The sequence below is a fragment of the Actinia tenebrosa genome, unplaced genomic scaffold, assembly GCF_029948245.1.
Source record: "Actinia tenebrosa isolate PJP-AT-01 unplaced genomic scaffold, QUT_ActTen_1.0 PGA_scaffold4__44_contigs__length_22323623, whole genome shotgun sequence".
In the NCBI taxonomy this organism is placed as follows: domain Eukaryota; kingdom Metazoa; phylum Cnidaria; class Anthozoa; order Actiniaria; family Actiniidae; genus Actinia; species Actinia tenebrosa.
The window spans coordinates 14,903,507-14,913,496 of NW_028292581.1; the positions used below are offsets into that span (position 1 = coordinate 14,903,507).

The following is a 9,990-nucleotide window of genomic DNA, read 5'->3' on the forward strand; positions in this document are numbered from 1 at the left end:
ATGGCGGCCGATTATGCCGTGACGTCACATGAATACGATCTATACTATTATCTGGCTTAACGACTGCTACTATAGGTGCTGCCCATTCTGAGTAACGGACTTTTTCTAACGCTCCCTCCTAACCTACCCTCTAATCGGTCTAATTCCTTTTCAATTACTCCCTGTAAGGCGTGCGGTACAGAGCGTGGCTTAAAAAACTTAGGGTTAGACCCAGGCTTAATGTGCAATTTAGCCTTTACATTTCGCATTGTGCCTAGCTCACCCCTAAATACCTCTTCGTGCTTTGTTAACACATCATCAAGATCGTCTGTGATTTGTTTAATAGTTCCAGTTCAAACGAATGTCTTTCAGCCAGTTTTGCCCGAACAGTGCTGGCCCACTTCCATGAATCACTTGAATTGGAAGATCACACTCCTGATCCTGGTAATGGACTTTCACCACAGCTTGTCCAATAATTTTCAACTCTTCCCCCGTGTTTAAGCGCATATTTGATTCTCTTAACTCGATGCTTGGTAACTTCTCCTTCAATAGCTCTTCTGACACTACACTCAACGATGCGCCAGTATCCAGCTCCATGTTGAAGTCGGTACCATTGATTTGAAGTGGAAGTATAATGGCTGGTTCCAAATTTCTAATGCTGAATAAGTCTCCAAAATTTCCATTTTGTGATTCATCTTCCTCTCCCTCGTCGTTGTGGTGGAAATTAGAGCTTCCTGGCTTGGCTTGTTCGCCCCCACTGCGGTTTGCTGTTTTCGGCCTTTTACAGACTTTGCTGATGTGCCCATTTGACTTGCAATTGTGGCATTGGGCGGTTTTAAACCTGCATTCCTGCTGTGAATGTTGGTCACCACAACAGAAACACGGTTTGACATCCTTTCTTTGTACATTCCTTGGTTGTTTTGTTTTTCCACGGGGACATAACTTTAGAGTGTTAACTTGATTATTGACGCCTTGAATTTCCCCAAACGCGTTTGCTTGCTTCTCGGCTGTTTCCATGGCTTGTGCTACTTCGACAGCTTTCGCCCATGTCAAATCCTTTTCAGCCAATAGTTTCTTCTGGATGTTTTTATTCCTCAGCCCACAAACGAAGCGATCCCTTAAGGCTTCATTTTAAAATGTTCTGAATTCGCGTCGCTCCCATGACTTCTTTAACACGGCACAATAATCAGAATCGTTTTCCGCCTCAAGCTGGTCCCGCTTGTGGAAATGAAATCGCTCAGCTATGACCAATGGCTTCGGGTCATAATGCTTCTCAAGGATCTTTGTCAGTCCCTCGTACTTCTTTTCTGAAGGTTTCTCCGGGGCCAATAGGTCTCATAGCAAGTTGTAGGTTTTACTCCCCACAATCGTTAAAAATGTGGCAACTATCTTCTTTTCCTCTTCCACGCCATTTGCGAGTATGAACTGCTCAAACCTTTCAGTATAAGCACTTCAGTCTTCTTTTGAAGCCTCGAAAGGTTATAGCGTTCCAAGAGTTGAAGTCCCCATCCTCGTCGCCAATTGTCGTGTTCTTAAGAGGGTTAGTTTATGTTCTACTATAGAGAATAAGCACGCAGAGTTCTAATCATACGTTAGACCTTTATTCAACTGATTGTAATATAAGAATCATACATTGATATAGCTTTAAGAATCATGTGATTAAATTCCAGATCAATCAATCACAGCTATACAGGATATATATATAGTAGAGCAATAATTAACTAAGAGTAAATGATTAATCAAAACACTACATCTTTGTCTGCCGAGGACGAAGATAAGGATAGTGACTTAACCAAAAGTGATAACCAAACATTGACTTCGTTGGATATTTCTGACATAGATGATATTTCTGATGAAGATTGCAAAGGAGGCAATAGCGATTTTGAAAATGATTTATCTGAGACTACTGAAAGTGAATTGGAAGACACTGGTTATGCTGGAGACACTGCAAGTGATGACAGCGAGTCTGAACGAGAAAGTATCTCGAATGAAGATAAATAGAGGATATTACATGGGCGCGCGGAGATACGAAATTTATCTTCGAGTGTTGAAAAGATCTCTTACGAGTGAGCGCAGCGAACGAGTGAGAGATTTTCAACACGAGAAGATAAAATTCGTATCTCCAAGCAGCCATGTAATATTCTGTTTATTATATAATTATCGATGAAGTATGCTTTGGCTTTTTCAGGCAATTCTTTCCGTGTATTTTTGAATAGCCATCGCAATGGTGTTATTTTCACACGTGAAAATAACATGTTATTTTCACGTGTGAAGATATCAAGTTTTCGAAATAGAGAAAAATAGATATTTCATTGGTAATTATATAATAAAAATATTTATTCTAGCTAAAAGGCTTTGCTTCCCATATACCAAGGAAGCAATGTAACTCTCCTCCAAGGTCTTGCTGGGTACTCTTCATGGTTCACAGAACATCCTTCGGGGAGTAAAAGTGTTTTAACAAACCTCTTACTTCTGAACAAAAGCATCATACCTCACCCGAATAATCTGCCAAAATCTTATAAAACCATTTTTATCTCCATCCAAACTGTACCATGCATGCCCAAATAACTGTATTCTTTTTCGTAAAACCAGCCATAGTGATTACTCAAAATTGACATCTTGCCCTGACTGTGGATCTGCCAGGTATACACAAGGCAAAAACCCAGCTAGAACATTTCACTGCTGTCCCTTGGGTCCACTATGGAAGAGGATTTTTGGGAATGCAACCATCTCTGAACTTCTTCAATAGCACAAAAATGACAAGGAGAGTAAAAAAATGACCCAAGGAGCATAATGTTGCAGCTTTCAACTGATGGAGTAAATCCATTCAGCTCCAGGAATCATTCCAGCCCCGAAAGGAGGAGGTGAGTCTCTTTCACTCAGTCCATATTTAGAAGTAGTCGTGGATGAACTTCTGGAAGTACATTCTAATGATAGCTAATCAAAACGTTCCTTTCATTTCAAGGCTAAAATATTAAATTTTATTCTCGATTTTCCTGGCCTGGGCAAGATCTTTAATGCAGCTAGACTAACAGCTTTGCAGGCATGCATGTGGTGTGATTTGAGAGGTAAGAATCAACAAAACAATAAAAATTGATTAACACCACAGTCTACGCAAGAACACACAAGATTTTCCAGACCATAAGAAAGAAAAAGAACCACCCAAAGAAACAGTCAAGGAAGATATCGTTTTTAATGCTGTTGCTTACAATAAAGCAGCAAACAAGACGCAAGATGGAAACATATTAAAGGGAACGGGCTGAAAAGGAGTGAACTGCTTTATGCTGTTACCAGAACACAACCGTACTACACAAGCATTCCCAGATATGATGCACGCTTTGGAAAATGTTGTTGTGGCATTTTTTGACCTTTTTACTGGAAATGAAGATTCAGTCAAAGTCAGGAATGCAGAGAAGGATTTTGGTCGCTTCAAAGGAAGCTGGGTGAAAATAAAAGGTATGCAAATGTCACCTAAAAAAATTTAAATTTTTCAGACAAGAAAACTTGAAAAAAGTATTGGTATTGCAGTATTCAGCTGTTTAAGAAACTGTATGTAAAGATCTAGAATCGTTGCCAATGCCAAGTCTTGAAAAGAGAATTTGAGCTAGGCCTGCTTGAATTGGCTTGCTAAGCATTTAAGCAAACCATGATTGGACCGTTAAGTCATATAGTAAGAACCCAGATATAACTGAAAAATTTATTTGTCTCACACTTTCAAATTTTGATCTCTTTTCAGACTTGAAAGAGAAGACTGTGTTGCCTCCAGCACCTTTTCTTTTGTCAAAGAGGGAACTCCAGATTGTTGACAACCGGGCTTTGAACTTCTTGATGTTCTCACAAAGATGTGTAATGATGTTCAAGACCCAAAAGAGCTGGACAGCATCCAAATGGAGACCAACATTGTTTTAGCAAGGTTGAAAGGGAGTTCCCTGTAAGCATTCAGGTAAAGGTTTGTTGAGGTCATATCCTGTATTTTCCTGCCGTTTTGTAAAGTGTAACTGGCTAATATTGTTGTCGCTCTGTGTGCACATGGTTGTTTGGTTTTGATGGTTGCGACATGTTTGTGTGTGTATAGTGCGTTCATCAATTGGTAAGTTTTTCATTGTTCGATCGCTAATATTTGTCGTGTTTACATGGGCAAGAATGATAGGAATTTAGGCGGAATTTTCTTTCGTTTGGAACATTTAGTACAGCATTTATCTGTTATCACCTTTCCCCGTCTAATTAGCCATTTTTTGTGATTTAATTCATTTTGCTGCTATTTTGCCCCCTCTGGCGACCATGATCCTTAGCGTTAAAACAATAGATTGTTTTGATGTGACGTCATAGTGTTATGGGGCAATTGCTTTGTGATAATTTCGGCTATTTACATATCTTAGCCCGCAGTCCCGAACCTCAGACAAAGGTTTTGCCTACAACCTCCACTCCTGACATTTATTCAAGACATTTGTGAGGTCTGTCATAATCTATTACGAGGAGCCATCTCACTCTCGTATTCACAAAGAGAAACTCTAATACATCACGCTGACGACATACGGGACTTAGCCAGCTTCACAGTGCCTTTCAAAACAAAGAGAATAATTTTGTCTCAGAAAGGTGGCAGATTTGTGGAACATATTGCATCACCCTTGATGGGTGGATTATGTTTAATCTTGTCATAAACAGTCGATCGATATCTCTTGGTATTCATTTGGACCTAGTCAAAGCAACGCAGACCATCATGAAGGGAAGGTGTACTGAAGGGACCGATAAAGATGCATCAGATACTGATTCATCTAATGAGGAAATGTCTTTGGACTACGAAATTGACCCGATGGCACAGGAGCTTTCTAAAAGCATACCTAGGGAGAGAGATCTAAACTTACTCCACAGTATGGCAGCTTCTAAGGGCATTTTGCATTGGAATCCGCATGGATAAATGACTTATCATGAACAAAGAATACCAGTCACTAGCATGAAAGAACTTATTGAATATGTTATGTTACCTTATAACCCAGATATAAGATCACCCAGAGGTTTGAAAACGTTTACTAAAGGTCTGGTAGAGCTTGGTATAAACAAGCATCTAATCGGTAATCAGAAATTAATGGTCGATCTCGTTGCTACGCAACCCGAAGATGAAGACGATGATGAAAGTGAGAATGAGAGTGAGGTCGAACGTGGGTCAACCGATGATCAATCTCATGACCAATAAAATGGATGAAGAACAACAGGAAGAGCAAAGCAGTTATGATGAAGAGAATGGAAAAGAGGAAAAGCAAAGTATGGATGAAGAATCGAATTATAATGAAGACGAACAGAGAGTGTTTCGTTTGTCAAGAACCAAGACATATTCTCAAGTTATCTGTAGTGCGGAGCCCAACTTGCCATTGGCATGAAGGACATATTATTAGCTATCTAAGAGAAGTGGTTCGTTGTGACATTTGTGCAAACGTGTTTCCTTTGAATCTGAGAAACTCAAAGAAAAGGTTTTATTGCTGTACAGTAATAACTGCAATTCGATTCACCAGATGTTAAAATCAGGCAGGTTGAAACTTGTAGTGTCACGACAAGGAAGCTAAGAGATGGGAGAGTTGAACAACCACGGAGCGGAGCCCGACTACGTTCCTTCCTTACCTCATTGGGAGGTTTACTGAGCTGTATCTAAGTTCGAAACATATAAATAAACAGTTAATCATTTTCCTCTTTTCCTGTCGTGACTGAATGCAAATAAAGAAATTTGAGTCACTTTGGTCGTTTAACTACTTTTATATATTTATTCAAATTCACAGTACACATTTCTAAAAGACTGCAGTAAGTAGAGCTTATGCTATCAATTTTTCAGCACTTGTGTTTTCACGTTTCTGTATAACTGTTAACTGAAACGCATCTCCATTTTTGTAATTTACCTTTGAGTTTGTGTTCTCGTAAATCACGGTATTACTCATAATTATATGGAATAACATAAGAAGATCCCAATTACATTTTCCTCATACTTTTTCCATGTTTATTTTTACGCGTATTGATTTTTGTAAAATCCGCACTATGAAGGTGCGTACTGTCGCACTTGTCGCAATTTGTAATAACTTTGTCGCACTTTGTAATAAAAAAGCTGTCGCACTTTGTAATAACTGCTGTCGCAATTTGTAATAAGAAAAAGCCGTCGCACTTTGTAATAAAGTCTGTTGTCGCTGTCTTCCACATGGCTTTGGTCCTCAGGAATCATCAGACTCTTCTTTATCAATGTGAGATTTTAGCAATACGTTTGACTTGCGCCCGTAGTATATCTAGAAGGGCGTCTTCCATCCTTAATCCTCCTTGGCCTCTTCGTTCATAATTCTTATGTAACTTGGCAAATGGGCTACCCAGTTTACTCCCTTTTTTCCTAAAGATCGTACATAATTCTTTTACCCAATGTTCTGTGCGACCTTTCAACCTTGCCCTGGGATTGAGGAAGATAAGGTCTTGATCGGATCATTTATATTTTCCAGTTTTTGCACACTTTAGGTAATTTCCCCATGAACTCAGTTCCCCTGTCATTGTGCAGTCTATTTGGCGGACCATGCTAGCTGAAAATTGCTGCCAAGGCGTCGGTAACATGCTTACTTTATAAGATTTCTCTTTGTACCTAACTGCTGATTTTTTGGAAAGGTCCATGAGATCTACTTGTTGCTGCGAATGAAGTGTGCTTAGCCGTTACTGGCTTGAGAATGGCTTTGTTGGTAAACTTAGCATTGTGAATACGATATTTACCTTCAGTATTTGTAATTTTAAGTATTTGTCTTTCACTCAAACCCATATATCCTTCTGCTGCGCGACAGCGTAATTCCTTGCATCCACCGGCTTTTGCGTCTTTAAACGTATTGTATACAACCGTCGACAACATTGATTTCTTTACGGCCTTTTTACCGTCAGTATAATGTAGGTGTCGTCTGTGGCCCAAGATTAAAACGAGCACGGTTTCTCCAGCACCTTACAACAGCATTTCTCTGTTCCTGTGTTCGTTCTGACACAGGAATGTTGAATTTCCCTTGTAAAAGCAACAGCAATGTATCGTACGATTCATCACTAATCGGATGAGTATATCTCTTAGATTTCTCTTTTGCTAATTCACAGGAGCTAACAAGTATAGCAAGTAGTGCAAGAAACTTGCACAAAATCATGGCTTTTCAGAAGAATATATAATCAAAAGAAGATATCTAAGTCCTTATTACAAAGTGCGACAGACTTTATTACAAAGTGCGACAGCTTTTTTTATTACAAAGTGCGACCACAGTTATGACGAAGTGCGACAGCTTTTTTATTGTGGTTGCTGCCTCGTAGAGGCGAAGCCACTATGTCACCGAGTTGTGTAAGTAAGTCCGTAACAATAGATAAATTTCGGAACGAATCGATAAGCTTCGGAACCAATCAACAATAAGTCCGTCAGGGTCTTCAACAGTAGATAAACTTCGGAACCAATCACGGCTTAAATAATAAAATCTACCTCTTACCGAAGAGTAAGCGATGCGACAGCGAAGAGATGACGACAAATGGAACCTCGTGGTTGATCTCAAGCTTTTACTTGGTCGATAGTATAGTGTAGATGGTTTAAGACAAGTAAGTAAAGGGTTTTCATAAAATTCATCAATAATATTTATCGCAGCTTTCATTTGGCATTTCTATACGGTAAAATGAAAGGTTTTGTAGGTGTTTTTCAAATTTTAGGTCGATGTTTACGCCGAGATTTTCATCTGACAAGAGAGCGGAAACAAACATGGCTGACCTTAGTCAATCTGCAGATAATTAATATCAGCCTCTTCGTAGTGGAAATCGCACGATCTCGAGTACAATTTGGAAATTAATGGACACGAGTAATGTTTTCAAAGTTCTTGTAATTGCGCGAGCCTTTAGGCGAGTGCAATTAAAGAACTTTAAGAACATTACGAGTGTCTATTAATTCCAAATTGTACGAGAAGATCGTGCGATTTTTAGTTTATAGTTCAGTCAACAAAATTTCAGTAAAAAATGCGAAGCGACGCCGTTCATTTTTGTCTATTTGGCGGCCGATTTTCAGTCCATCTCACAACTGAAATGCATAAAAAAGATTAGTTCTTACGGCGTTGAAATTTTATTCATGTTTTTTAAGTACAAAATGATAGAAAATAATTGTTTTGACATTGTTTTGGCCGTGTTGCCATAGCGACTTAATTCGGTACTCCTACGGAGTACAATTAACGCTATAATTGTACTCCTCTCCACCAATCAGAGTCGAGTAATTTTGTTGAGTATAATATAAGGAGGATAATTGAGACTCTTTGGAGGATAATTCAGCCCCATAGTGGGATTGACAGTATCTCCTTAATGTTTATACCAATTTATGGTACTTTGCACTGTTGTATTTTATACCTTGTCGTTTTTGAAATAAAGTTGTCGGCCTCGTGTGTCTCCTATCGAAATAATAATATCTTACAACAAAAACAAACGAATGTTAATTTAAGCCCTAAAATTCATAAAATCAACATCAACATTTCGTTCTATATAACCTTTACTTTTAACATTATTTACATTCATAGCAATATTTTTTGCACAATATTACATTTTTTCAACAAGACCGCTAATAAATTGCCTATATATCCATCATATATCTTATGATCAACAGTCAGCTGCCAACTTCCTCCATTCCTTAACTATAATTACTTATGGCAATAGCCACAGGCGCTTTTCGAGCGCCTATTTTTACAAAGTGCGACAGGGTTTATTACAAAGTGCGACAGTTATTACAAAGTGCGACAAAGTTATTACAAATTGCGACAGGTATTACAAAGTGCGATTACGAAGTGCGACAATACAAGGTGTTGATTAATATGATTAATATTAATTGTTTATTGAAAATGAAATTGCCCTTTTTAATGCCTTCTTATTTATCATGGTTTTTTGGTCATGGAATTACCTTCAAAGTGTTCATACATAAAAATAATAAGGAAATGAGCATTTTCAGCCATCCTTGCTTTGGTTCATTGTTCGTGCACCGTCAGTAAAACGTGATGGTACGGAATACATTGGCTACCTGAATTGTGGGACTAACGATAGTAACGTCATACATACATAACAATAGATTGTCTCAAGTTATTCGAAACCATCCATGAGACGTTTGTCCTAAAAATAAAATGGTCTAGTAAGATCAAGTCAAGATTCACTGAACTTAACACGCTATTTTCACCTGAGTCTTGTTAACACGATAATTTTTACGACGGGGTTCGCGCCGCGACCTTCAGCCTTGGGCCTGGCTCCGAAGGCTCCGGGCTCCGGATGCTGGTGAAAGAAAAAAAGAAAGAAAAAACACTTTATGTATGACTAAAAGGGACCTGGCTTTGTATACTGAATGCCTGAAGACCAAAAATGTGGATCAAATCCTTGAGAAAATAGAGGCAAGAGAGTTGAACGAGCTGCTTTCTGCCTTCCGCGTTGAAGTCATGAGGAAGAAAGACAAAGATGAATACGAACCGCTGATTTAAGGTCATTTATATCAAGGTTTAACCGATGCTTGAGGAAGAAAGATTACCCTACAACAATAATGGAAGGCCAAGCTTGTGAAGTTAAAGTTTTGACAAATTGTATCTTTATTTTATTAAAGAAAACAAGCATTTATATGTGAATTCTAATAATACTGAAGCTTATAAGCTTAGATAACAAAGAGAAAACATAGAAAGTGTCTTTATTTCACTAAGAAAACAAGCATTTATATATGAATTCTAGTAATATATATATGTTCGTGTTTTGAGGCAAACAACTCTTGAATATAACCCCGTACGTCGCACTTTCTATGAAGTAATCTATCTTTATTCTACAACTACTATTTGGTAGTAGAATGTTTTACGATACAGTTCAATTTGAACGTAAACATTTTAGTCAAAACTCACTTAAAGATTAGTTCAAGAAAGGCAATACGAAAACACTCAGATCAATAAGTTGGTATTGCTGGCAACTACAGAGTCAAGCGGTAAAGATATGTAAGTTTGAGAAGGGTCGAGCAGTAAACAAGCGCGTTAT

At 38.4% G+C, this 9,990-nt stretch overlaps 1 protein-coding gene and 1 pseudogene across 1 annotated transcript; both read right to left on the reverse strand.

Moving 5' to 3' along the window:
* Positions 1-318: 318 nt before the first annotated feature.
* On the reverse strand, positions 319-996 carry LOC148907195 (uncharacterized). The gene has a single exon (XM_089036811.1). It carries the CDS (start codon positions 994-996, stop codon positions 319-321), a length of 678 nt encoding a protein of 225 aa, XP_088892937.1.
* Positions 997-6,173: 5,177 nt separating this feature from the next.
* On the reverse strand, positions 6,174-7,121 carry LOC148907196 (uncharacterized; annotated as a pseudogene).
* Positions 7,122-9,990: the final 2,869 nt, after the last annotated feature.